The sequence below is a fragment of the Suillus plorans genome (genome assembly GCF_016647745.1).
Source record: "Suillus plorans strain S12 chromosome Unknown HD556scaffold_126, whole genome shotgun sequence".
Lineage (NCBI taxonomy): Eukaryota > Fungi > Basidiomycota > Agaricomycetes > Boletales > Suillaceae > Suillus > Suillus plorans.
In genome coordinates, this window is record NW_024537510.1 from 53,189 (window position 1) to 80,919 (window position 27,731).

General features: G+C 47.4%; 7 protein-coding genes across 7 annotated transcripts; 4 read left to right on the forward strand and 3 right to left on the reverse strand.

The window, feature by feature from the left end:
* Nucleotides 1–1,307: 1,307 nt before the first annotated feature.
* On the forward strand, nucleotides 1,308–4,046 carry HD556DRAFT_177673 (uncharacterized protein). The gene is made up of 3 exons (XM_041309809.1): nucleotides 1,308–1,667; nucleotides 1,726–2,481; nucleotides 2,539–4,046. The coding sequence occupies exons 1-3, from the start codon at nucleotides 1,605–1,607 to the stop codon at nucleotides 3,706–3,708; spliced, it is 1,989 nt and encodes a 662-aa protein (XP_041152352.1). The 5' UTR covers nucleotides 1,308–1,604; the 3' UTR covers nucleotides 3,709–4,046.
* Nucleotides 4,047–6,504: 2,458 nt separating this feature from the next.
* HD556DRAFT_1280131 (laccase) lies at nucleotides 6,505–8,890 on the forward strand (the record flags this gene model as incomplete). Its single annotated transcript, XM_041299282.1, has 12 exons — nucleotides 6,505–6,668; nucleotides 6,718–6,769; nucleotides 6,821–6,889; nucleotides 6,943–7,101; nucleotides 7,155–7,230; nucleotides 7,284–7,311; nucleotides 7,362–8,088; nucleotides 8,142–8,162; nucleotides 8,219–8,367; nucleotides 8,423–8,446; nucleotides 8,496–8,560; nucleotides 8,614–8,890. 12 exons carry the CDS (start codon nucleotides 6,505–6,507, stop codon nucleotides 8,754–8,756), a joined length of 1,677 nt encoding a protein of 558 aa, XP_041152353.1. The 3' UTR covers nucleotides 8,757–8,890.
* Nucleotides 8,891–13,855: 4,965 nt separating this feature from the next.
* HD556DRAFT_1531838 (uncharacterized protein) lies at nucleotides 13,856–17,126 on the reverse strand (the record flags this gene model as incomplete). Its single annotated transcript, XM_041309510.1, has 9 exons — nucleotides 13,856–14,598; nucleotides 14,647–14,960; nucleotides 15,011–15,233; nucleotides 15,287–15,663; nucleotides 15,716–15,876; nucleotides 15,927–16,295; nucleotides 16,344–16,549; nucleotides 16,635–16,876; nucleotides 16,936–17,126. The coding sequence occupies 9 exons, from the start codon at nucleotides 17,124–17,126 to the stop codon at nucleotides 13,856–13,858; spliced, it is 2,826 nt and encodes a 941-aa protein (XP_041152354.1).
* Nucleotides 17,127–17,924: 798 nt separating this feature from the next.
* On the forward strand, nucleotides 17,925–18,288 carry HD556DRAFT_1250713 (uncharacterized protein; the record flags this gene model as incomplete). The annotated part of the gene is made up of 2 exons (XM_041298957.1): nucleotides 17,925–17,998; nucleotides 18,048–18,288. Coding segments are annotated over 2 exons (315 nt in total), but the record flags the coding sequence as incomplete, so codon positions are not given.
* A 1,742-nt stretch (nucleotides 18,289–20,030) lies between these two features.
* Nucleotides 20,031–20,889, reverse strand: HD556DRAFT_1451323 (uncharacterized protein; the record flags this gene model as incomplete). Its single annotated transcript, XM_041307937.1, has 3 exons — nucleotides 20,031–20,676; nucleotides 20,724–20,797; nucleotides 20,848–20,889. The coding sequence occupies 3 exons, from the start codon at nucleotides 20,887–20,889 to the stop codon at nucleotides 20,031–20,033; spliced, it is 762 nt and encodes a 253-aa protein (XP_041152356.1).
* A 1,736-nt stretch (nucleotides 20,890–22,625) lies between these two features.
* On the forward strand, nucleotides 22,626–24,276 carry HD556DRAFT_1250718 (uncharacterized protein; the record flags this gene model as incomplete). The annotated part of the gene is made up of 4 exons (XM_041298959.1): nucleotides 22,626–23,142; nucleotides 23,209–23,405; nucleotides 23,461–23,650; nucleotides 23,777–24,276. The coding sequence occupies 4 exons, from the start codon at nucleotides 22,626–22,628 to the stop codon at nucleotides 24,274–24,276; spliced, it is 1,404 nt and encodes a 467-aa protein (XP_041152357.1).
* Nucleotides 24,277–24,997: 721 nt separating this feature from the next.
* Nucleotides 24,998–26,170, reverse strand: HD556DRAFT_1461267 (uncharacterized protein; the record flags this gene model as incomplete). The annotated part of the gene is made up of 3 exons (XM_041308252.1): nucleotides 24,998–25,445; nucleotides 25,542–25,727; nucleotides 25,764–26,170. The coding sequence occupies 3 exons, from the start codon at nucleotides 26,168–26,170 to the stop codon at nucleotides 24,998–25,000; spliced, it is 1,041 nt and encodes a 346-aa protein (XP_041152358.1).
* Nucleotides 26,171–27,731: the final 1,561 nt, after the last annotated feature.

Consider the following 27,731-nt stretch of genomic DNA (forward strand, 5'->3'; position numbering starts at 1 on the left):
TGGACGAGCATCATTCGAAACGCGTTGGACCGGGGGTCCCAAGGGCAAGAGTCACGCACCAAGGGCCTCAGTCGGCCCTTTCCATAGCTTAGTCAGCGTGTAGACTAGGTCTCTAGCATGTTGTCGCGTAGCTTCACCTCATTCCAGCTCGGTTGCTCAGTCTCTGGGCTGCGAGCCCCTCGGCCTGCTCCAGCGTTTTTATTCATGCCCAGATATATCATGTCCTGTGTGGAGCATCCTGCACGAACATTTCGAGTGCTGTCGCAGCAGATGATTTGTATTCACTTGAATGAATAATGGAGCCGAGAATTCAAGGAGCTCTGTAGGTAGATTCTAGTTGACAGTGCATCCGTTCATACTTCCTACGATCAATCCTAGAGTGACGGAGCAGGCGGAGGGTCCAGCAGGCATATCAGCAATAGAACCTGGATATGACGATGTTTCTACAACAAATCGACTTGCAGATGGATAAAGCATCCGCTCCGTGTCAATAGGCCTTCTACAGGGTGTAGAACTCTAGGCGAGACGCAGTTAGCGTAACTGCGAGTTCAACGAGAGTCTAGCTAATGGACAGTCTGGCACAGACGGTATTGTTTAGCCGCTCGGCTCAATTCGGTCGATTTCATTCATGGCTGGCACATTGTGCATACCTTTGTGAGGGTTATATTGTCAACCTTGATGCTGTCAGCCACAAGTTGACCACGTTATGTTGCGACGGCAGCGGGTGACAGGCACAAAAGACACGGGGGAGGGAAGAGGAACGTTGAGAAGAAGGTCTGGACTCTGTGTACAGCGTCAGATGGCATCGCATCACTGATGGAAGAGCTGATGCTGATGGCACTTACTAATACTATCAAACTCTCTTCGGTTGGCAGAAACCATTGTGTTGGTCCATGTGGGAAAATGACAATTTGTCTACGACGGTCATGTGTTCCTCGGAGATCTAACGCGGTCATGCTGCCTTGGTAGATCTTGACGCATCCGCGTCTTGTAGCTCAGCGCTCAAGTCAAATCTCGTCCGCGTTGAGTGCATAGTTTGAGACCTGATGTGATAGATCATTACACAGCCATTCAAATATTCACTGGTCTTCCACATGGTCTTATGGGTATTTTTATCAGTCGAGGCCTTCATCTGATATTGATTAACCCTTTTCGGCCAGAAGTTCGAATCAATGTTCGCAACGAATCAACGACACAGTACCAACAACGTCTTCTTCAACTTCTTCACCTGCTCAACCGGGATTTCCCATAATTTTAGCTCCAAGGCTGATGTCGTCGAAAACACTCCCCGCTAGGAGGACCTAGTCATCATATTCCCATAAGCTATATCAGTGGCCAGTTCTCAAGCTGCTTCAGCCTTTGCTGCAGTGTCGACTCCGTGACGTCCGAGATGATGCTCTTTACGTGATCCGCCATCCGGTGGATTCGATCCAAGTTAAAAGCGCTAACCGGGTCGAAAGTCGGCAACGCCTGATCGGTCAGGCTAATGTCCAATTTCCGGTTATCATCATCACGTGTATATCATTTAAGTCCATTGGCAGTCACCAATCACTAGCACTGCCCGCTTTTGCCCTCTGTTTTTTCGCTCATATCATCTATGATCCATGCAACAGCAGGAAAGGCCCCCAACGTCAAACCTCTCCTTGAAGAGCCTCCTAACATTTCCTGTGCGTCAAACACGTACTTGAGTAGAAGCAATATCTCACAACTTGGTTATCTATCTAGTACCGAATTTGCAACCCACCCCCATCTGTTGGCAAAGTACGGTCGTGTGGGGTGACACCATTCCCGGAAGTTCATCTTGACGATGTACTCGAACGCAAGCACCTTCCGCCTCTTGGTCTCAAGGATTTCGAAGAATATCTTCTCTATGTCGAGCAATCACCAGAAAATCTTTATTTTTTGCTATGGCTAAAGGAGTATACCACCCGTTACCACGTCTGGTCACAGCGTACCAAAGCCATGAATGCTCCAACTCCTACTGGTACTTCAACACGACAAGCCTTTCTCCCTTCATCGTCGTCAGACCCCTCGCTTGCCCTTTTTTATGCAAAAGCAAAACAGACCTTCTTCACCCCTGGCGCCGAGTACGAACTCGATGTCCCTTCAGATATCCTTGCCCCATTTCATTGTTCATCTCAAAACGCAGTATCTTCTACCAGAGTTCGCGGGGCAGCCATTTCAAACCCACCAAGCGCCCACCCAGATCCTACAGTGTTCATAGAGGTGGCATTAGAGGCACGCGCAATGCTTAAAGAGTCCCTTTCGCGCTTTGTTCGTGCAGCTTCTACCAATGTTGGCTCACGCAGAGCAGCTTGTGGCATTGCTGCTGGGATGATATGTTTATGTATTGCTGGAATATTACCTCTTGTACTGACGTCTGGTGGCTGGGTGGGTGCCCCTCACGGACGGTGGTGGAGGTTATCAGCATTCCCCGGCATATGGCTTGGTTTGGCGTTGTTGTTCTCTAGTTTCAACGGAGTGAGTGAATCCCCTCCCTCCAAGTAATCGTGCGTGAGGTAACTCCCCTGTTTATAGGTTTGTCTCATGGTGTATGTCTTTGGCGACCTGAGACAACTTCGAAAATTTGAGCTCGCTAGGCCAGCTATTTCTAGGCCGCTACCTTCCCCTGCCCCTGCGGTCACATCAATATCAGCGCCGTTACCTCACCCGTCAGCGCCTACCGAGAGGCCTACCATCGTAATATCCAAGCACCACGACAGGCAGTACAATCCAGAATTCTGCTCCTCTAGGTCCTTCCAATCCGCGCCATACTCCCTCTCTGCTGAAGGACGCTCATTTTCGCAAGCCTCGGAGTCGTATTCTGATACCGAACTATCCGGATCTTCAGAAGACGAACATTCTTCTTCTTCATCCGAGTCGCCAGAGATTGAAATTTCTCCTGCCTACTTCGATGACGTGCCTGCACCTGAGGGTCCAGCGACAGCCACAGGCTTGTATCGATCTCATTACCGTTCTGCGCAGCCATCATCTATCGCGTTCCCTTCCATGGCACATACTCGACAGCGCCCAAACCCTGTTACATTTCTCTCACCTCTTGAATGTCACGCTTCCAGCGGGAATGCCGTGCACAGTTCGGCTGTCAAGCCACATACCCTAGATGATTCTAGTTCCTTCGGCCCCAGCGCGGCGTTCATTCGTCATGAGGTAGACCTCGATGCGGAAGACGATCTAAAAGAGCGCGTCTACACAGGACTAGACTCGAAAGAGTGTTTTGACTTCGATCTTCTTCCCAAGTCTGTCAAGGGAAATGCGATCCATGCAGATAACATTCGTCTCCCGAGCAATGTTTCCCCACCTGTCGCCGTCGCAGGACATACTCCAACACTATCTCTCGAAACTGGAAACATCACTCCTTCAAACAATCTCCTCACTTCTACCATCGCGCGCCAGCAGTATAAATGCAAGCGCACATACGCACCTCCACTATCACTCGTTTCACAAACTTCTTCAATTCAATCGCCCAATTCGTACACGCCATCGCCGACGCCGAGCTCTAATCGCTCTCCCGTTATCTCCTTCATGGTTCCCTCTTTCACTGCGGGCGTTCCTGCTTTCAAGGCACCGATGACGCGTGTGCGGTCACCCGTGGTGATCCGAGCTCAATGGGAAATTGTTATTCGCTCCGCTGTCTTCGGATTGATTTGCGCTGTAACATGCGTCGCCGTTTTTATCGCTGTTCCGTGACATTTCGTGCGCTGTGCAGTCATAGCCAGGAACGTTGCCTTTAGTGATTTGATCAGTGCCTTGTGTTTTATTCTGTAGCTTTTCATATTTTGCATGATCATGTTTCCCGAACGGCCCGTGACTCACTTGTCTCGTTCTCTCCAGTAGTATTTATCGCATTTTCCGACGCTCCTTTCCCATGCTTGCTGTCCTCAACTTCATTGCTGCTGATTAATCCTCACTGAAAATACCTGTATGCATTTGAGATATCCTTGTTGTACTCTGATACTTGTTCTTGACCTACGAGTTGCCTGCGATGAAGCCCAAAAATTAAATAGCAGTCTCAGAAGGGATTTGTGATGGTGCGATAGACGAATTGCCCCTATGCAAACATATATGCGAATAAAGTCTTTCTATGCGATAGACGCGATCTTGATCTGCTCATGTTTTTTGTGACGATACGTGACGACTTAATTGTGCATTCAGGGACCCATCTGCAGATTTTTTTTGGTTTTTCATTCTACTGTGTCTTAGAATACGCGCACTAAACAGTCAAGAAGCTGAATAACTGGAACATGGGATGAAATACCGGGGTGTTCAACTGGTGCGTCAGCGAGGTGAATGATGAATCGAACCAACGCAGTATCGACTGCGCATCGCGAAACGGCAGCACGCCCAACACGGGCCCACACGACGGATGCAACAAAAGCCCGCTGAGAAGCAAGCTGGTGAGGATGTGAACAAGGGCATCCCATATTCACATTATCCACCAGCTTGCTTCTTTGTGCTGTCAGTGGCTCGGATGCCTACGAGTGCATCAAGTGCACGTGGTGATGTCTGTTACGCTCGTAGTGGGTCTCAAGGATGTGTACATCGGAGGTTGCAATTGCGACGAAGACTGCGTGAACAGAGTACAAGAAAGGAAACAAGGAGCGAGAGCGAGTTCAGGGGATGTAAGAGAGAAGGTATAGAGGCTTTGGATGTCGGTGGCTACAAAATTATGTTAGCACACACTCGTTCTGTCACAACACTATTGGCAGCCCGACTGTGTTGTTGACTTACAGCTTGGGAGGAGAAGCTCGCCGTGACCTGTACCCATACAGACCACATCTGAACGTACAAGATCCAATTCACGTCTCACCACTTTACAACTTTTCCTCGATTTCATAATTACCCGCTTTGCAGAGAAAAACTGCTCGATCGTGGAATACCTAGGATCATCGTGACGAATATTTGGAGGGGACGCGTCGATGTCAACGTAGTGCGTGACTTGGAGGATAGTTTCAAAGCAAGTACTTTGCGGGGTTTGAAATTTGAAACATGGTTTGCTTTCAACTTGAAGGGAACTTCTCCAGTCGTCAAACATGTGCTGCGCTGGCCTTGTGAGTTATTGTGGACATAATGATGTGCATGAATATTCTGACAAGACCAACGCGCGGTTCTCCATTCTGCATCCACATCGGTAGTGGCATCACTGCATCTCAAGAGCTGACTCGAAATCGCTGACATGCGGCAAGCGTAAAAGTCCTACATAGCCAGATGCGCAGGGTGTGGGTTCTTAACTGTCACAGGTTGTCTGTATACGCTCTTGTGATTCCATTGTTCGACTCTTATGACCTACAGGCGGTGAACAGACTTCATTATGATGAGTCCTTTACGGTCGCTTCAGCCGCATTTGCACAATTCAATATTAGTATAACATTTGATCGTTATGATCTCGTCAGAAAGGCTGCTATGTCTCCTTCCAAAATTCGGCATGGAGACACCTAGTGCACACTGCAAAGTCGGGTGGCGACCTCCAAGATCCCGACAAACCAAGCACATCTCGCGACAACCAGGCCCCAATACTAACTGCGCTCTTTAACTGATCTAACAGGCACCTATCGATATATCGACAATGCGTCGGATGACGACTTGAGGACAAGCCGATTCTATTTGGAGTCATCACATGGGTTCTCAATCCCGAAGAAGCATCTTCGCTCTGAATACCGCTGTTGGAATGCCTTTTTTACTTCAAACGATATAGCTCAGTACAATCCCGGATGTTGCTAACCGGAATCCACCAGTACTCTGTATGTCGGTCCTGTGCAACGCCAAAATTTCCATCCCGACCATTGTTTTTCTCAGGTCTGTGTCATGGAATGTAGTTGTTTTTGGTTGCGAGCTAATCCGACTCGTACTTTTTATTTTGCTGATGTCATTTCAGGCAATTCTGTGATAGGCCACACGAGCAATGTCCGTTGTCATCATCTCAGGTCTACAGCAAGCTAATGTGTGTATCTTGGTATGTCATACTTGCATGCTCTACTCTGGGATCCTCCGTTATTGCGCGCTCCGACGATATACTACATTCTTACTTTTCCTTCTGCATCGCACACAGTATAAGATCGTTCCTTCCAGTCCGATTCTCTCATTGACGAGGAATCAATTCTCCGAGTTTATCTTGAGTTTCCGTGACAACTTAGCACTTGCACTGCTATGGAACATCTGGTTCAGTGGACTTTTCTGGCCGCCTGAGTCATTTTATGTTGTGTCCGAGTCGTGGTTTTATGGATGGTACGTCGTCATTCTTCAATGTGTCGGTCGATAGTTTCTAAATTCCGGAGCAGTGCATTATCGAGAATCAGATGTTCGGGGCACTGAGCAACTGTTTGCGACGGCATTAATCATCAAGCGAGGTAACAACTGCTTTGAATTGGGAAACATTCGAGGCTATATACTGCTGAAAGATAAAAGCTACCAAGAGGCATGTGTCCATCTTATCCTACATCCCAGTATTCTCTCAGCGAGAGCATTCACCTATCGTGAATAATCACGATGTTTATTCTTATTCTAATCGCTTCTATTATATCATTGATTAATGCTGCAGCCATAGTTTCTCGCTCGCAGTCTTACCCATCATCTCAACCCGCTGTACTCGGTCCCAAAACCAAACTGACCATAGGTAATAATGTTATCGCTCCTGATGGCTTTGAACGCTCGTGAGTCTATCACTACGACACTCAAAGCTCACTCCTGATCTTTTAACAGAGCAACTCTTGTTGATGGGGTATTCCCTGGACCCTTGATTGCAGCCCAGAAGGTTTGTTTCTGCCGACCTTCTTGTCGTGTACTAGTGCTGACCTCACAATAGGGAGATGACTTTGCCATTGAGGTAGTCAACGAACTCCAGGATGAGTCGATGTTCATGAGTACCAGTGTCGTAAGCAACGCCAAATCATCGACCTGATTAGCGATTAATTTTGTTTACTGCAGCACTGGCATGGTCTTTACCAGAATGGAACGAACTATGCCGATGGGGCGTCCTCCGTCACACAATGCCCCATTGCGCAGAATCACTCCTTGCTACACACTTTCTCCGCCCCAAATCAAGCAGGCACTTATTGGTATCACAGTCATTATTCCGTCCAATATGTAAGAATCGTTTGAACCTTGCACATACAGCGGGGTACTGACCTATGGAACAGTGTGATGGTCTGAGGGGCCCCCTGGTAATCTATGATCCTCATGACCCTCTGGCACATATGTACGACATCGATGATGGTGAGCGTACAATCGGTTTATATTAACGCCCTCTGACCGCCATGTGTCGCCAGCAAGTACCGTGGTCACACTTTCAGACTGGTGAGTTTTACGAATATTGATATTCTTCCCGGCTAAAGTAGTATCACTAGGTATCATACTGTGGCCACTGTCTTGCGCTACGTCATAGGTCATACTGCCAGCTCTTCGCTTATCAATGGACTCGGTCGATATGATGGCGGACCCATGTCTGCTCTTGCTGTGATCACTGTTGAGCAGGGAAAGCGTTATCGCATGCGCCTGATTTCAATGTCGTGCGATCCCAACTTCCAGTTCTCCATCGATGGCCACAACCTAACCGTCATCGAAGCGGATGGAGAGCTGACCGAACCTCTGGTGGTAGATCAGCTCCAGATTTTCGCGGGTCAGCGTTACTCTGTGGTTCTGGCTGCCGACAAGCCGGTGGATAATTACTGGATACGCAATCTTCCTAATACAGCGAACGCTTCCTACGAGGGAGGAACGAACTCTGCTATCCTGCGCTACAAAGGCGCCCCCGAGGTCGAACCGGCTACCGTCAACACCACACCTGAAAACCCACTGGCAGAGACCAACTTGCATGCTCTGATCAATCCTGGTGCTCCTGGCATTCCAGAGTATGGGAAAGCAGATATCAACCTCAACCTGGAGGTTTCTGTCGTCGATGGAATCTTCTATGTCAATAATGTCACATTCAAACCTCCCACCGTCCCTGTTCTACTCCAAATTCTCAGCGGAGCTCAAGAACCGTCTCAGCTGCTCCCAAATGGGAGCGTCATCGTTCTCGAGGCTAACAAAGTGGTAGAGCTGACGTTGTCAACAACCGGACTAGGTGTACCCGTATGTCTTTTCCATTCCTTCCACGTATATGTGACTGATATATATCTTACCAGCATCCCATGCACCTTCACGGGGTAAGTTTCCCACGACTTCGATAGCATGTCATGTCTGGTACTAATACGATCATTAGCATTCCTTTGATGTCGTACAGAGCGCGGGTAACAGTACCCTCAATTACATGAACCCAGTTCGTCGCGATGTAGTAAGCACCGGCGTCCCTGGACAGCAAGTGGTGATACGATGGGTGACCGACAATTCTGGCCCTTGGTTCTTGCATTGGTATGTCATCATGTTTATTGTACTATCAAGAAGGATACTGACTCTGAACTAAAAGTCACATTGACTGGCATCTCGAAGCGTATGCGTGCATGTCCTCTTAAAAGCAATCGCTAACCTTTCACATCTAGCGGTCTTGCCGTGGTAATGGCAGAAAGTCCCTCAGATACCCGTGCCCATTTGGACCACGCACCAGGTAGGTCATGCATGAAAAAAAACCTGAAATTCTATAGCTGAACTGCTTTACAGATGCATGGGATCAGTTATGTCCGACCTTTGACTCTCTAACACCCTCGCAATTAGGGGGCGGAGGTCTCAAGTCTTACGAAGAAGCAGCTAATATTTCCACTCTCCTTTATCCACCGCCACCGTCCCCTTCAGTGACGTCCTAATGATTTTCGTTTACTACATAATATTTGCAGCTGACTCAACATAAGATATGACGATTAGCCTTAGTTATTTACATAATTCGGTAGCGCGAGGAAATAATGCTTTTTGCTTGTCAAGTCAGAATTCGAGAGCGACCATCGCCTTATGAGTGCATCAACTGATAATATAGTGCATCTATATGCCTATTTGGCGTCTGTCAGCAGCTTGCTTCATAGTACGGACTCGGCTGTACGTTTGCTGCTCAACACTTCAATGGTTTTCAATGGACACGGCACATGAAAAACCATCTCATCTCGAATTCTTGTGTATTATGATTTCTTTGGTGTCTCTTGCTAGTCCGTTTAATGAACGAGCGATATCAAATCACGACGTGTATGGAGTCATGCAGGAGGCATCACCTGAGTGTTCATACTGGTGCGGTGTCAGCCAATATCTAATCTTTAGAAAATCTTGTCACTGTCCACATTGAGAGAACCCGTAATGAGATTGAAAAAGGCCTCCGCAGCATATGTCTTGATTCCTGTAAATCATACTGTATCTTAGAACCTGCTTCTCAGTACTGGTGCAGACAAACGTAAGCCCTACTCTTAGACGTCGCATCTCTCCATATATACACGACTGTTAGAATTCAGAAATGTAATGCATCACCGTGACTACTTCAGGAGCCTGAGAGGACTGCGTCCGAACCCTCGAAGCACCGATTGGGCATTGTAGATGGGAGGCCTGCAGTCCAGGGGTCTTTGTGATGCTTCTGCAAGCTTGACATTAGTTGTACGAGGTCGCGTTTGTTACCAACGGAATAAGTGAGTTCGAAGATATACTGGTACTGGAGAAGCGGGGAGGGGGGGGGATGCAGAACAGGGACAGGCAGATATTTGGGAATACAACACCTGGTGACGGCATGCTGCACAGCCTGCCAACATGCTGAAGATATGGCAGCATCGGGTTCGAAGACACAGACTTCTAGAAACATGTGATATAAAGAGAGATGTTTCCCATGAAACTTTCTCACCGCCACCGAAGTAGTCCATCAGATGTGGGATGCACCTGATGCTACTTAGTTGCAGACATGGGCGCTTCGTCTACACAGCAATTAAGCTGTGAAGCACAGGATGTCATGTTGAACGTACCTTAAAATACACGTGAACAAGCAGTGCCAACTTCCTCAACTTGAATTCAAACGCCCACTGTTGTCTAGTAATTTAAACGCGCTAAACGGTGCTCCTCGTCAGTGATACTCTAGGGTCTTCTGCAACATATCCACCTGCTCACCAGTGATTTTGGATACTCACTAAGATCTCTGTGCATTGTCCAATACGCAACTCTTATATACACAGTGCCAAAGTTGGAGGACCAGATTCCGATAAACAGGGTGTCGGGTGAGCAATGATTTGTGCGTTTATATCAGCGAGAACTAAAGTTAAATAAGATAGGCAGGTAGACTCACCGGGAATATTTGGCGTCGCCAGACAACTCGTTTTCATTCAAAGATCCTGGGGGTCTTCTCTCGCGTAGATCTGCTATACTTGAGACGTCCCTTGTGCCGACCATGTCAGTCCCAACGAATAAGAAGCAAACGACACCAGCAGTCACGCCCTGTCAAACGATGCGAGGCCATACTGACAGGGTACAAGGTGTTGTGCACCTGCCCGGGGGACGACGGATCATGACATGTTCATTCGATAGGTCACTACGACTATGGGACTTGGAGAGCGGCGCACAGATAGGGGAGGACCGACGAAATGAGGAGGATAGAGAAGAAATTGTAAGCATGGCATTGTCTCCTAGTGGCAAGACTATTGTCAGCGGGAGTTATGATGGGAAAGTGAAGTTGTGGGATGTCGAGACAGGAAAGGTCGTCGCAAGATGGTCAGGGCACACTAGTACTGAACTTGTGGCATCAGTGTGTTGGAGTGCAGATGGTAAGCGAGTGCTGAGCGGATCCTGGGACGGGACAGCAAGAGTCTGGGATGTCAAGACCGGAATAACAATCTTGACAATCCAAACCGGGCACTTCGAAGATGTGTACACGGCGATATACTCGCCTGATCAAACACAAATTGGGACAGGAGGATTCAATGAAGATGCAGTCAAAATCTGGGATGCACAGGCGGGGGAACTGCTCGCCACACTCAAACACGAGTCCATAGTTTTCAACTTGGCCTGGACGTCAGATGGAAAGAAACTTATCTCCGCGGGATATGGCCCGATTAGGATACATGACACAGCCACTTGGGAGCAGATCGCCACTCTGGAGGGTCACACATACTGGGTCAACATCATCACTTTGTTCCCTAGAACGACCGCCTCCTTGTGAGTGCATCAGATGAAAACACAGTGCATCTATGGAATCTCGACACAAACCTCCAAGTCGGTCCACCCCTCCAGCACGATCATCGATTGATTTGCGCAGCCCTTTCCGCTGATGGAAAACTGTTGGTTACCGGTAGCGAGGACAAAAATGCATACGTATGGGACATTCACGCCATCCTCAAAGACGCTGGCCTCGAGGACCTACTATCCATTCCTCATGTGAGTCCAGATACATCGTGCTTTTCAAACCACACTTATCTCTCACTTGCAGGTCCTAACTCAAAAGTCATTAAAGGACGTACGTGACGTATTTCTTTAAGTACTGTCCAACCATTCTAAGATCAAATTCCAGACTGATACTATCAGACGTCCACCTATTCAGGCCCGCCGAATACCACCAGGTTTCTTCGACGACACCCAAGTGAGTCCTCTACCTTTTTTTGACAAGCTCTTTTTCTGACCTTTTTCAGTTCTCTACAACACGTGGTACCCATACTCTCTCTCCTGCGCACAATCCTCGCAGTTCTCGCCCATCCTTGTCTGCCATTCCACGTGCTCTTCTCGAACAACTTTCGTCATTCTTCCACCCCTCTCACTCCAATGCCGATGGAGAAACCGAACTTCAGCAACGCCCAAGGCGCTCCATCTTAAGGCGCTCCATCTTTTCTCGCGGACCTCGTATCGTCGAAGTTGCTACAGTACAGGACAGAAAGGTATCTCTTTCTCCTCGTCCATTTCCTATCGCCGTGGTTCAACTATATCTGTCCAGGCATTGTATGTTGCTCCGCGGCCACGGCCGCAGCAGCAAATGCAGTTGCATGGCCAGGGCTCGTCGTCGCAATCTCAGCCTATTGCTACCTCTACCTCCAACACACCCGTTCAAGGCACTATCACTGCCGCACCAGGTGCAGCAACCCTGCAGTCACCACCCATTCCATTGTGGGCTCGTTTCGTACTGTTTCTCTGCTGTGCATCTCCCCCGCACGCCAATGGTCATTAATACAGGAGAAGCATATCATGTACAATCATTTTATTCTTCACGGCTTCCGCTATTCAATCAATCTTTTTTTCGTCGTGAGACTCGTATAATGCATCGAGCTTGATCATGCTAATCATCGCGAGAGCACCAATTTACTCAGAGGTAGGATCAGCCCAGGTTCCTCCCATCCATAGACTTTCGCAATACTATTGGCAACTCATCAGCTACTATGTAGTCTTTCAGGTGATGTTTGCATATTTTAACCTCGGATGACGAAGATACAATGTCTGATATCTATGCACCAAGTTCTGCATTTATGTACCAGTATTTTGGAGAAGGCCACTCAGAGCAAGCCTCGATCTCGACAACATTATACAAGCAATCTTCGGGGAGAGGCTCATAGTGGACCATATACGACAGTCAACTTATTGAGAGAGGCAGTGCAACTATTATCGATGTTTGCACAATCTTTTCCTCTGTCGGAGCCTTGAAATACTACTTGCGTACAGGCCCGCATGATTATCCGTGTGCGACTGCAGTAACCGGCCATACACACCAGCAGTTTTTGTTCATAATGTTGAGCGTTTGGAATTATATCCATTTATTTACAGGCGCTGACACCATTATCCAGATTCCAGAAACAACTATATTGATCAAGTCAGCCACGAGTTGCGTATCAACAATAACACCAAACGACCCAATGCGAAATCAGAAACACGACTCACTGTTCAGTTGTGCTACTCATCTGGCCCAATAGTAGCCACATCCTCAATGCAGTACCATAGACCTTCAATCTATTGTCATTACAAGGTGAGTAATGGGGTTCAATCCTGGACGCAAACTGAACTGCTTATACTCACATTCCATCTGCATTGAAAGCCTTTGCAGCAGTCGCTGTCTATGTTGCAACGCTGTCTCAGTGTGCTGCACGCACTGACAGACATGCATGCCGTTAAAGCAGTAAGGACGGCGACGAAGGAGAAACGCATGGTGTATGCGAAATGGTACGAGCTTTGTAACGAGGAATATCGACTTGAATCGCTGAGGGGAGGGGTACGCTAAACACGGCTTGCTTTTATGTCGTGAAAATAGTGTTGTGGGAAAAACATTGGTTTGGAAATTTGCTTGCACCTGGTGATTCGTGAATGAAGAACCTTGGGGATTCAACGTTCAACTATTGGCTCAGTAGATTGGTTGCGCCCGGAATGACAGAACTTGGTAGCGAAGATTATAGAAATTTAACTATTTGGCTTTGCAGACCGGTTGCGCCCGGTAAACGTTAACCACGAGCGACCAGTCCCCTGGAACATCATGCGTCATTATTGAGGATGTCGGAAGCACATATTGCACCTGTGGTTCCCACGTACCTGATCTAATTAGATACGACAGTGACGTGTGCTGCCAGGTCTAATTCGACGTGTTTCTGGTTGTTAGTCAAAAAGGTCTGAGTCGTCACCACCTGTGATTCCCACGTAAATGCTCTTATTATAAATGATAGTAGATGGGTCTCGCACCTTTAAGGTCAGGCAAATTCAGCGGATCACCGCCTCCTTCAATATCTCCTGGATAAAGAGGGACTTTACATACCAACAGGACTATAGGACTGGGTGCTGCCGGCATATCGGCAAATGACGTGACGTGTTCCCAGCGTCGGCTAATAATATATGAAACGTCGAGCTCACTGTGCAACGCGACGAGCTCGCATGTCTCACGTTCAAGTAATGGAATTGACACCGCATTTCGACGACACATGCACCAGTGATGATTGTAGTACATAGGGAATACATGTATAATGTGCAAATGACTCCACTACTCTTCTTCAGCATCGCTATGAATCCCAAGGCGTGAAAAGTCATCAGCAATGAGCAGGACATCTTGTAAACTCCTCGATGCCTGCTCTACTACCTCCTCCTCCTCCTCCTCGTCATCCAGATCATCCTGGGTATCTAGGTCTAAGGCAGATGCAGCGTGATCAACAGGCAAGGGTTCAACAAGCATGCGAGCAGGAATCTGTGCATTAGGTATGCTCGTGCTCTCCCCAGGACATGTGTAAGCGCTTATACCAGGAGCTAGTGTCCCACTGAATCCCAGAAGCTTTGTTATGTCGTGAAGCCGGTTGAGATGTCGTGACTTGAAGCGTCCTCGAGTGTTTCGGTGAATAGCAATTTGATGTGCGAGGGCTGGGTTGGTATCCTTCAACTGGTCCTCACATTCCCGTAGATACTTCTCTTCATCGCGTATATAGGTCACCAGGCGTTGGACCTCAATATTGAGGCGTTCAATCTCCTCACACGCCCGACATATTTTGAAGTGGAGATCCATTGCGCTACAAGCGGCAGGAGATGACCAAGGGCGCTCGGAGATGTCTACACGCGTGTCGCGAAGGAGGTTGAAGTTGGCAAGAAAGGCGTAGTCGACAACTTCTTCCCATTTCAGTGTTAAGCGGGGAGGGGACAGTGTCCTAGCAATAGTGTTGTACGTGTTGAGGGCTGACCTGATAGCAATGGAGCGAGCCTGTAATGCCTTGGCGATGTGTTTTCGTAGTTTATAGCCTGAATACAATCAGTAGTCGCAACTCCATGTATAGTATAGAGACTTACCTGTCCCTGCTCTGTTCATTTTCGACAGTTCAAATATGCGAGCGACAATGAGACCTTCAAGACGATCCAGTGCCCGCTGGTACTTCCTGTTAGCCACCAGCCTCCCTGCATTCTGCCACTCTACATCTCTGGGAACCCACCGCTCCGTGATTTCTAGCTTGCCCTCCAGCGCTTGCACTATCTTGAGATTCCTCTCATAGTCTTCCAGTGCGTGACGCCGTGCACCCTCAGCGTTGCGAGTGCGTTTGACCTGTGTCTCGTATGAATCTTCAGAAGGTAATTCAACTGCTGCCATCGCAGCACCAAGAGCATCACTGCGCAAAATGTGTCAATCAGTGATCATGAGATACGTATCACAACTCACCTGCTCACTGCAAGATTAATGAGCCTCTGCCAGTACTCCATCTGGAGTGTTTCTTCTTTAGGCTCGCGTGTTAGACCAACAAGATAGGCCTTTTCATCTTCCAACCAGCGCTCGAAAACACTCACATCAACTACCCTGAGATCTTGCATGAGTTTTGGTAGCGCTGCATTACCATCATCGAGGATGTCTAGAGCTTGCTTGTAGTTGTTGTACAAAAAATCGGCTAATTGAATGAGTGATTAGCAAATGAATATCACGTGTCAAAATATAGCTCACATAGATTAGCATATACTTCTAAGTCGTCGTTGTGTTCGAAAAAAGAATCGATAGCTTGTTGGCGATGGAAAATACTCGTGTAACGTAGTGCGGATGCCAAGGAATTCGATTTTGAGAAAGTCCGTTCGCACGTCTCCAGATCTTCCAGTCCCAGACCTTTGGTATACGTTGTGAGTGAGAAAAGTTGGCACAAACGCCTGTGGGCATGTCCATGAAAGGCCCCAACAAGGCAGGTGTGATGCTTCGAACGTGTGAGGGGTCCGAGGGAGCTTTTGTCGAGAGTAGTCTTGAACTGACAGCTGATGTCATATCCGCCTCCTAGATTAGTTCCAAATACGTTCAGCAACTTCGAAACCACGGCCAAAGGATATTTTGCACTGCCGAGCAACAATCAGTTGACAAACGAGCTAAAAACTAAATAAAACTCACAGTTCCCCACTCTGTACCATGTCTGCAATTAGCAGGGAGAATCCATGGCAGCACACGGCCAAAAAGATGCCTGTTTCATCGTAAATCCCCCATGCTTTCTTTGTTTTTGTGTCATCCATATTCTTCCAGCGTCCTTCGCACAAATTCTCTATATGTATGTCCTAATAATCTTAATTAGCAGTTACTAACGCAAATAGAACACACCTCTTACCCCGTCGCCTGCAGTACTAGAGTCCGATGCAAACTGGTCAACGAAGGTGCGAGATAGATAGCGGTCAGTCCTGAGTTGCTGTCCCGTCGGGAGTTCACATGATGTACCGAGAGAGTCGTCCGTATCAAGGGTTCTTCGAAGGACTCTTTTCAAAGAGTCATTGCTGTCCATGGCATAGAGCAAGCTGAACTTTAATTTTACTTCGTCCGTTAGCACATATGTACATGCAGGGCAGGCATGTTTGAGTCGCCAGTCGGGTGAGTCCCGCTGAAGCGACTCGGCTACCATGGCTGCAACCGCGCGTCGAACGTCGAGGTATAAGTCGAATGCGATGGAAAATTGACGAGAAAGATATCTGTGAAATCCCACCTATGTGTGATCAGAGATCAGCTTAGAACAAAAAAAACAAGCACACACCCCACGCAAGTCGCTCATTGATTTGATGAAGGCCTGGATGGACAAGTGGGGACTCCTAAGGTGCATTACACGATAAAGATCCAGGGCTTCTGTAGTAATGCCCACAGTAGGCGATATAGGCAAGCAAGGCATCACGCCTTGATGGACGAAGGCAGAGGCAACGGTGCAGTCGGAAGATAGTATCTTAACAGTAACTTTGTCAGCATCTATAGAGAAGTACATCAATGCCGTCACACGAGTATATATATACATACACAATAGTAAGCAATTGAAATCGAAGCAAACACTCACAGAATACGTCAATGACATTGATTGTCCATTGTCCAGTAGGCTTACTCTCTGGCAGGTGAGTGTCTGCACTTTGCAGCCGGTCAAAAAAGCCGCTAAAGTCTGCCTTGGATTTTTCCAAGCTCCAGGTAAGGTACACATCGGTCATGGCAAGCAACTGCGAAGCAAAAGCCTGGTTCCTACGTAGAACGCGGTCACGGCGTGTACGATTATCAATATGGCGTCGGCCACGAGCTCGATCCTTCCTGCCATTTAAACAGGTGTGTCAATGCTTTACTCTCTGGTAAGTACTAGCATTACTTACATATCCCAGAAGTCTCCCAAAAGACTTGTCGCAAGATCAGCAAACTCGCCACCAGTGTGGCTGATGGGCAATAGTTCGGAGCCGTTCAAGACATCACCGAAGTCCATTTGTTCCGATTCATCCTGCCACACATCCTCTGCGTTTTGGTCGTCTTTCAACACTTCCAGAGCTCGATGTTCATCAGCGCTCATTTCTATATACAAGGTTAGTTTCAATTTTGTTTGAAACTGAAATTAGCCCTGAGCCTTGCCTTCCAGACATATTTTCCGGCGTTCATTCATACTTGCGGCCTGCTTGACCAACTCCCGATGCTTGAGTACCTTCGAGACTGAGTTAACAGGCAGGCCGTGTTTGTCCCTCGAGGACTTGATGTATCGGATGGATCGCAAGGAAATATTCGTTCGAACACGTTGCCGCTGTCCATGAGTTCCCATTGTCTCCAGCCCTCGTCCGAGTCTTGTGTTGGTAAGATTTTGTCTTTTCAATTCATGTGACTGATTATTGCATAGTGTCTGTTCACCCCACACCTCATTACACTCATCATGTCGTGCCATTTGAGCCCTCCATTTACTCGCTCTCCCTCCCGGGACAATCACATCCAAGACTTGCACAATTTGCTCAACAGTATGACTCTGTCAGGTATGTATTTTGTTTTAATTCTAACATCGAAATACTAAAGCTTCCTGGTAGATTCGCCATTTAACACTCTCACCTGGACTCGCAACACTACCGAGTCCATCACCTTATCAGGATCTTCACACGCGCGATCTGCACACACCAGTGCTCCCAGCGGAACAAACCTTGGATCCCCGTCTCCTCCCACCACAACAACTTCTCAAACACCCCTGCAACCTCGGGCCCCTAGACCATCTAATAATATCTCAGTAACTCCATACGCCCCATCCCAAACCATTTATTCACCAACAGTCACACGAATAGCCTCCAAAGTCCCGCTTGTTCCAAAGCCAGAGGAGATCTGTCCACCGCGAGCTGGTCTCAAACCTGATGGTTTCTGGGTCATCACAGTCGGACAAGAAGTGGGCATTTTCTACCACTGGTACGTGTTGTGTCATCCCTTTGGCTTGTGGTATCTAATTTAATATTTACTTCAGGGCTGATGTCGCGGAACGCACGAATTTCATCAGCGGGAACGTTCAGAAACGTTACCCATCATTCCAGGAAGCTCTCAAGGTCTACACTGTTAAATTTAATGAAGGCAGTGTGCGCGCAGTCCCCATTCCAGGAGGCCCATTCTGGCCATCCTCTCCTTCACCCTCACTGTCAGCGGAGTCAGATGAAATGTGGTCACAGGTTGATGATCTGTCCGAGACCATGAGCCAGTTTGGATTTTGAATATTCTTAGTTTGACTCGCTTGTAGTAGAATAAATCAATGCATTTTTCAATACGCCTACTGCTGTCCTGCAGGTTGGTGAACACAATGTGTGATGTATGGCAATTGTGTGATGTATGGCATATCTACAAGCTAATGTACTAAGGGTTTTGTGTGTGACACTTGCAATGACAATCAAATGACAAGCAAATGACAAGCAAACCGCCATGGTCATAAATGCTCTACATCACTTACAACACTTTCTTGCAGCTTCGGTTCAAGGCTGCATGTCTGGTTCTGACCATAAAAGTGCTTCCCTTATTCAAAATATTGTAATAGGCTGTTATTGACGATCTGTTAAGACCATGCACAAAGGGTAGGACTGATTCCAAGGGGCTTGGCTTCAGCTCGTGCGCTGCGCCCCTTACCTGAGTATGTGCCCTTAACTTCAGAATGAAGTCTGGAGAAAGTCCAGTGAAGTCCGAAGGACTTCCGGAGGAGCGTGGGAAACTTCGGAAGGACTTTCCGGACGAGTGCGAGAAACTTCCGGATGAGTGCGGGAAAGTTCCGGAGGAACTTCTGGAAATTACGATGGAGTTTCGTCCTGACGGGGATATGTGTAATGGCTACTCAGGACAAGTCCTGAGTAGAAGCAAACAGAGGAAAGGCTGCAAGGACAAAGTCCGAAGCAGAATAGGTCCGGAGGACCGCGGGAAAGTTCCGGAGGAACTTCCGGAAACTCGGATGAGTGGATGAGCGGAGGAGCGGAGGAGCGGAGCTCCGGCCTAGGGAATTCCTCCCTAGGCCTGAGATGGATAATGACTAAGTCGGAGGACTAGAACTGTTACGAGGACTTAGGGTGAAGGCTAGTGCGAGGACTAATATGTGTAATATTCAGACTGAGGAAGTACAAAGATTCTACAGAGTTTATATACTACAGAGAACTTAACGGAGAGTCAGTCAGCGCAGTCCGAAGCTATGCGAGGCTGTGGACGGAGGATGTAGACAAGTCAAACACTAGTCTATCGGAAAATAGTAAATGAAGACGGAGATGAAGACATAGGAAAATAAAGCCGGAAATGAAACGAGGTACGGAAAATGAGGAAGTCTAACTCAAGAAGGAACATACAAAGGGATAAGGCACGGAAGATAGACGCGGGTCGGATCCGGAAGATAGATGTGGGTCGGATCTGAATGTTCGGAAGTCCGGAGACAGGTAATTACCATAAGGGGATGGGCGCTGATTTAAGGTTTGGGTTAGGACATGACAGATAGGTCGGATCCGGAGATCCGGAGATGTGGATATCAGATCTGGCGTCCGGATATCAGATGCAGGAGTACAGGGATCCGGACGGATAGAGGATTTGGTCTGGAGACATGGACAGGAGGTCCAGAAGTCCGGATGAGGCATGGGAACATCGTCGGATGTTGGTCCGGAATGCGGGATATGACACGATCCCAGGCATCCGTACGCAGATGTTTGCTATATGTTCACTATATGTTCGCTACAGTTCACTATATGTTCGCTACAGTTCGCTATATGTTCGATATGTGTTCGCTACAGTTCGCTGTGTTCGATATGGGTTCGCTAGCGAACCCATATCGAGCCCATAGCGAACTGTAGCGAACACATATCGAACATATAGCGAACTGTAGCGAACATATAGTGAACTGTGTTCATTCTACCTTCACACTTCATCTGTTCTGATGCTTGAAGGGGCTCTACATTGATAAAATAATACTAGTTACATCCTGTATCTAGTTTTACCTCAAAAATTTGACTTGTGACACGACACAAACGAGTAAATCATATAGTAAGATACCATCATACTTAAGCTGCTCCCTGCAGTATGGGCAATGTGTGCGCACGACATCATGGATGCTCTCGAGTAGCTCCTTCCCATCTATAATATGTTGTGCGCACTCGTCAAGGAATGTGGTGGTGGCGTGTTCCCCCTCTATGCGAGCACGCCCAAGTTCATCGTCGAATGCCTCATTCCACGCACTCTCTGATTCCCACTCTTTCTGCCATTGTCTGACAGTGTTCTCTATTGTTTGCAGTGTGGGAACGTCACAAGAACAAGGAAGGTCGTTGTCCATGGTGAGCACAGAGTCATTGCCCTCGTAAGAGAAATCGTCGAATGAGGTTTCAGCGTCGTAAGAGAAATTGTTGAGTGGGGGGGAAGCGATGGCAGCGACGGGTTGTTGTTCAGTGTTGTAAGGGAAATCATAAGACTGATCATCTTCACAATCTGACCGGGAATCATGCGAAATGTTATCGCAATCGAGTGGGGGGGATCCAGTGCCAGGAATGCACGGATTTTGCTCTGCGGAAGGTTGCATTTGCAATTTTTTTGCCCTGTTACGAGCCACTCGAAGACGTGCCTTCGCGTTTTGGCTGTCTCGAATTCTGCAAGGTAAGGTGAGCAACATTCTCTGTGGCTAAAACCGGCTTACCCTGGTTTGGCGAGCCAACACTCTGTAGCTAAGCGTTGCCTCAAAGCAGGACTGCAGGACTTGTCCCGACGACCCTTTGAATTCCAACGTCAGATAAATCACAGGTGCGAGCGTTTGAGCTTACCATGTTGCAAAATTGAAAGAGAAAGAGACAGTCTCTGGCCATGGTGAGATACTGATGAGCGATAATATATGTCTTGACGACATGATTGATCTGCGAAAAAAATTGAAGGTGAGATGGTTGTTGTCTTGTGACAATCAAAAATATATATGTTTTGACAGTATCTGTCATTCGAAGGTATGAGTAAGACAGCGGCTGTCTTGCACCTCGACTCAACTACTATATTTAGACATGTTGTAGGTCCCAGGTTGTCCAAGATTTGCGCTCTTGACTGGTGTCTGTTTGACGACCCGTATACTACAACTTGCTGGTGTGGGGCTCCAAGTCCGACAAACCAGACCAACAATAACCTCGACATGCTATGGCATCTCTTTGAATTCCCTAGGCTCAACTCAAAGACGCTATGGTGTCTGTTTGACGCCCCATATATTACGACCCGCTGGTGTGGGGCTCCAAGTCCGACAAACCAGAGCAACAATAACCTCGACAAATCTACAGCAATTTTTTCGGATCAGCTCGGAATATACCTCGACAAATATATCACCTCTGCAAGGCAAGTGACTATGTCATTGTGAGCGGATTGCTGATGCGGGGCTCAGTGCTGACAAGCTTTGAATTCCTAGTTGTGTCTGTAGTTGGCATTGGGACTCGAAGAATAGCAGACAGGGACCTGAGGCGTGCAACAAATGTATGTCTTGTCAATTTCATGTTCTGCACTGCCTCATGTACCTGACGCGTTGTAGAAACAACAATACTGAGAGGAACAAACAAAGCTCCTGACTGTATCTGAAAATGTTGTAAGGTCGCGCGTTGCCTAGTCTGCTATACTTGAGACGACAAGTGCGTTCGACCCTAAAGGGGAAGCGAGTGCAGCAAGGATCTAGTAGTGCGCGCTGAAGGCGCTACTGGTCGGCTGATGCGAAGCGCGGGAAAGCGCGCAGGTGCACGCGAGGCACGGGAAAGCGAAGGTACGTGCGAGGCGCGGGAAGCGCGCGCGCGCGTGAGCAGAAGCAAGTGAGAGTAAGTGTGAGTTTGCTTAAGTGGTGATATGATGCAAGACAAGAGATATGAGCGCGAGGTGTCAAGGAATAGATTGCAACTATACTCTGCTAGGTAGTATGTGGGTGGTAAGTGGGAGGTAAAGTTATTGTTGGAAAGTTTCTCATAGTATGTAATGCTGGCGCTTATATACGGCGCCTAAGCGCTGTCACGCGGAGCCGAAGCGCTACCGAGTAAGGTATGTAAAGCTATATGTAAGTAAGGGTCCATGATAAAATTAAAGGTGGAACGATACACAGATAAGAGAAATGGAAACATACGCACTAGAGAACTTGGTGGACAGTGGATGGATGCTTCCGGATGGCTGGCGCTATAGGGCGCTCAAGCGCGGGAAAGCGCGCGCGTGTATACATCGTAAAGCGCGGGAATGGTGCGCGCATGGCGCGCGTTGCACGGGAAAGCTGCGCCTCATATAGGGATAGCTGCAGATAGCACACAGAATGGTGCTGCAAGTTCGTGCAATGAACTCCCTAGTGAAAAGTGCCATATCACACCATGAGAGGCATGAGTCTCTACAGCGTCGTGGCTTGTTTATTTGCATCATCGCGTAAAATATTGTAGGCACATCTACATCTCAACACTGCACGTCTGCACCCCAACACTTCCTCACCACTGCGCCTATGATGGATCATATTTTTTCAGCGGAAAACTTTGATTCCAATGGTGATTTTACTGCTCCCTCGTTCAATGAGATTAACTGGGAGGACCCAGCGCTCTACACTATGCCGCTTACAAGCGAGGAACTAGCTACACTTACCAAGGACACGCCCACCAACTTGCCGCTCCTTCCAGGGTTCATCACCCATTCCTCACTCCCTGACCCTCCCACTCGCACACCATCACCCCACCCGTCTGAAGCCTTGACCCCTAATCAAACCTCACCAAGTGCCAACTGTGCAGGGCCGCTTCGTGAGGGGAATTCATCCACCTGGGCAGCACGCAATCCCACACGACCTGTTATTCGTCCTCAGACGCCACCACCTCGGCTGACGGATGCACAAAAAGCATCCCGGAAGATCAAGAGGGACCAGAAGAGGGAGGCGACAAAAAGCTTACATGATGGTATCTCTGAGTACCTCGACGAGCAGAGGGTGAAAATAGAGGTGCTCACCCGAACTCACAATGTCACCCCAAAACACATCAATGACATCATCAGCGTCCACACGAATTACCACAACTCCTGCAAGCCCCAGTTGATCAACGCGCTTATTCATGCGAAGGCAAAGGAACTAAACGCCGGTAAGTCTTTTGATGTTCTCAATATGATATCACTGCTTATCTTATGACAATCAGATAAACCTGCAGGGTCCCGTTACACGTTGGCTGAGCTCCGTGAAATGGTCACAAATGACCCTCAAATGAACAAATTGACGAAAGAAGAAAAGGCCTCTTACATAGAGGCCCTCAATGAGCATCGCGACAAGAAGGCACTTGGTGTTCGTGCGAATAATTCCGCAGCTGCGCGAGATGTGGTAGCCACAACAGAAAGACTCATGAAAGAGGTATGTTTTTTTTGAATATTTACGTCTACAACCAACTAAAATAAACTTATACTAGCTGGATGACCTACGTGTTCGGACTGGCATCTATGCGACATTATTTGTCGTTCGTGGTCACATCAATGGCACGATCCAAAGCACCATGCATGGCACCGACAATACAGAAGACTTTTGGGAAGACATTTACAAGCATCCAATGGCAGATTTTCTGCGTCAATATGAACAATGGGCATGCACACAGAATCAGAGTAAGTCTATACATTATATATACTTGCCTGGCCATCATTGAATGTCGTGCAGATCTTAACGAGCGTGAGTCTTTGGAGGCAATGTGAAAGCAAGTGCGTAAAATGATCTTCCGTGGGTTATGTGAGTGATTGTGTTGTTTTGCATGTGCTGGCCCCATCTGACACTGTTTTCAGTTGCAGTGACCGGTAAAAAGGATATCGCCATGAACTACCATAACTACGAAACCACGATCGTCGAAACTTATGGAGTGCGCCTTGTAGGATGGCCCCACGGGGTCAACTTCATTAGTCCTTCGAACATTGGAACAGTTGGCGACATTCGGAAGCTTCGAGATGCACTCAAGAGTCGTATCTGCTACTGGACAGTTCTCTCGCCAGCAGAAGTTAAATCCCACGCAGCTGAACTCAACACGTGCCGTTTAGCTGGCAAAATTGTTCGCAAGCCACGCAAGAAGTGTTTGGACTCTGGAGTGCCTCGAAAGCGCAAGGCACCGGCTACCGCAGGACAGGCTGGCCAGGAAAATCAGAGGGTGTCAAAGAAGGCGAAAAGAACCACTCCACAGCTTCGCCAAGCCCCCAAGAGCTCTGAAGTTGTTGAGTCATCTGACGGACTTGAAGATGAGTAATAGTACTGTTCCATTGCCGTAGTCTAGTTTATGGACATAAATGTATTCCCTACGTACTAAAATCATCACTGGTGCATGTGTCGTCGAAACGTGGTGTCGATCCCATTACTTGAACGTGAGACATGCGAGCTCGTCGCGTCGCACAGCGAGCTCGTCGCATCGCACAGCGAGCTCGACGTTTCATATATTATTAGCCGACGCTGGGAACACGTCATGTCATTTGCCGATATGCCGGCAGCACCCAGTCCTATAGTCCTGTTGGTATGTAAAGTCCCTCTTTATCCAGGAGATATTGAAGGAGGCGGTGATCCGCTGAATTTGCCTGACCTTAAAGGTGCGAGACCCATCTACTATCACCTATAATAAGAGCATTTACGTGGGAATCACAGGTGGTCGTCACGGCGAGAAGCAGTGGCCTGCTCAAATACAGTCAGTAGTCCGAAAGCACCAAAGCTCAATTTCTACCTTATCAAGCAGGGACACAGTAAGCTGATCACCAACGCACATGATTATCCCATGTTTTTGAATGTCCTCCGATGACATTTTCAGTCAATCATCTCCAATGCTCTATCAATACTGGACTCGTAAATATGCATTGCTGGCAAAGGGTATTGCTCGGTCTGGTGAACTGGAATGGAGAGCACAACTGGGGGTGCTTTGAGTCGTCCGCGAACTTTCTACGAAGGGAAGGGAAAGTGTTGAAAAGAATGTCGAGAATATGTCAATGAGATGCAGCCTCAAGCTGCTGGAGCAGCTGGACCTGTTCAAGGGATGGAAGCAAGTCTTGTGGTCTGAAGTCAATTACTGGAAGCTGTGTGAGCCGAGGTGGGAGGAAATCAAGTGAGAGATGTCCGTTCGGAATATCAATGAGTGGGATGAGTGTCGCAGTAGTGCCATTGTCAAAATGGTCTTTAGAATCTTTCCGTTGTTCAGAGACTCGAAAGGCAATACTCAAGTTATCCCATACTATCATAAATGGGCGAACTTTGACAAGAGCCTCAATCTTGTTCAGGCGCTCTGTTCCCATCTTTTTCAGGCAGTAGACTGCCTTGGTGTACGAAGATGTAATTCCAGCATGGTGTAAGACTTCAAACATGGAGTGTGATGCTCCGCATGCAAGAAGGTAGATGCACATCATAGTTTGGAATTCATTAGAATGTTCATTACGACTTTGAGCAAGCATGCAGAGTATAGTTGTGAATACCTGCATAAGATAATATTCATAAACGAGGCCTGTACATGATGTATCAAAGACTTAGACCTACCAGTCCATGATTACGGCGTGTCGAGGTGAGGCCTCATCGAACCCTCCCTTCGCCAACAACTTGCACAGAGTTGGTGCTATGTCTTGGGCTCTCGCCTGTATTCTATCCAAAGACCACCTGCCTAAAATCTCGGAAACACCTTCTCCACGAGACGGTCGCAAGAATTCTGCTAATACTTTGCCCTCCCTCGCAACCATGTCAGCAACAGAGTTGGCAGCCTACACACGCAACACATCGGGACGACGTTGGTGCATAAGCGCGAGAATTTCGCCTCTGTGTGCTCCAAGCATTCTTGATACACGAGCAGACTGTTGCTGGTCTGTGGTTGACAGGAGAGCCTGAATAAAGGAGTGAAGAGTAGGAAAATGTGAATCTACAGCGAGCAAAACAGCTTGAAGGTGTCCTTCGGATAGCTTGCTTGCTTGGGCATTGGCTTCGGATTGGAGTTCTTCGGTTCTTTGTGCTTCGTTTTGCTTCCGTTCTTCTACCAGTCTGGCTTGCTCAACCTGCAGCTCCTGAGCAGACAGCTTCGCCAAAACACGCCGGATTCTCTTCTGTGGGGGTGCAGATGTGTCGAGAATGTTGAAGACTAGATTTTCATTGTTTCTGGTATGTTTTTGCTGCACCATTGTGACAAATACAGATGGAGAGGACGCGATGACCTGCACCAAACTGGTTCAGTGCATGGATGACTGATACTCTCCTATGAGCCCTATGCCCTATGAAATCATTTTCTCTATGATCTGAAGTCAGACTGAGGCTAAGGGAATATTTTTCGTTTTTACGAGTTTGCATGCGAGCGGACTGAATATTTTAGTACATTTAATTCGGCAATGAGTTTTGCTTAGTCAGCCATGGTGATGACCCAGACAAAACTCCCACGCATGTCAGGTGACTGTGAAAAATATTTCCCACATATGTTGTCCTGGAAAAACATTCGTAAAACCCTAAATACTAGGCTCGCGTCATTTTCACCCTTCAAACAAAGCAAAGAAAAGACAGACACACAAAGGATTCACATCATGTGACATTTCTTACCCTCTTTCTGGACTTGTCATCAGGAGTTGGATAGGTCACATGACTAGTAACAAGCCAGGATGACTTAGCAAAATACCCAATGACTCATTATGACTCACTCTGAATATATGACTCACTATGACTAGAAATAACTTTGAACTGACTCACTATGACTCACCCTGAATATATGACTCATTATGACTCTTTATGACTCTTGAATATACTAGTAGCACAGCCACATTTATTGTGTATATAATGACCCCAGTTTTGAAGCAACCAAGAAGCAACCAAGTGGGAGTTTTCAGCCCATCTAACATTAAGTTGTGAGTAAGGTGTGACAAGTGTCAGCATCAGTGTCAAGAACTGTTCAAGACTGAGAGGAACATTCTCAAGAGACAGTAATACTGCAAGCTCATCATACTAAACGACTAGCTGCGAGCTCACTGTGTGCAACAACCAGCAAGCAAGGTACAGCCACAGTTTTAATTCACATTTCTATTTTCTTTTTCTTTTCTTTTCTCTTCTGTTTTACTTTCACCAGCCTTTGGTGTTCTTTTTCCAAAAAGCATATTCCAAAATATTCGTGTTGTCTCTACGTCCACCTAAGACTCAGAGTAGCTTAGTGGGGAGACTTAAGGGATTGATAGTGAAGCTTGACCTCACTCATCTGAGTAGTGATACTGAGCCAAGGTTTTCTGTGCCTGCTAGGCTTTAGCTGTTGAAGAGGGGACTTGGTAGTAAATCCAAGGACGTCCGTTCCTGAGTCTGTTTGAATACTCAAAGTGAGTTCCTTGACAGCAGGTTCAATATTGAGCTAAGAGTTCTACAATAAAGCATTGGACTAGTCTTGACCTTTGATTCTACCTGTTTTGTGCTGAGGGGGTTGATCATTGTAATTCCGCACCATTCTTTTTGGAGTACAGTTTGGTAAGAGGCCCTGTTGTTGAAAGGAAGCTTGAGGGAGAACTTTCTATTTCTTTGGTTACTGCCATACTGTCGGGCTGACCATTATTTGTTTGTTTGTTTGTTTCTGTCAAGTCCATAGATTGGATTGACCATCGTATTTACTAATCTTGCAGAAGTATCTTTAGCTGAACGTACTTTGGGTAGTATACAACTAGCCACCCACGAACGACCACATTATCAGTCATTGGTATTTGTCTGAATCACTGA

What these genes read in the sequence shown, in the direction of transcription:
- HD556DRAFT_177673 (XM_041309809.1), top strand. Translation starts at nt 1,605, where the DNA reads ATGCAACAGCAGGAAAGGCCCCCAACGTCAAACCTCTCCTTGAAGAGC. An exon ending in AGAGCCTCCTAACATTTCCT is followed by an intron (nt 1,668 to 1,725) that starts GTGCGTCAAACA and finishes TTATCTATCTAG; the next exon opens with TACCGAATTTGCAACCCACC. An exon ending in TGTTCTCTAGTTTCAACGGA is followed by an intron (nt 2,482 to 2,538) that starts GTGAGTGAATCC and finishes CCCTGTTTATAG; the next exon opens with GTTTGTCTCATGGTGTATGT.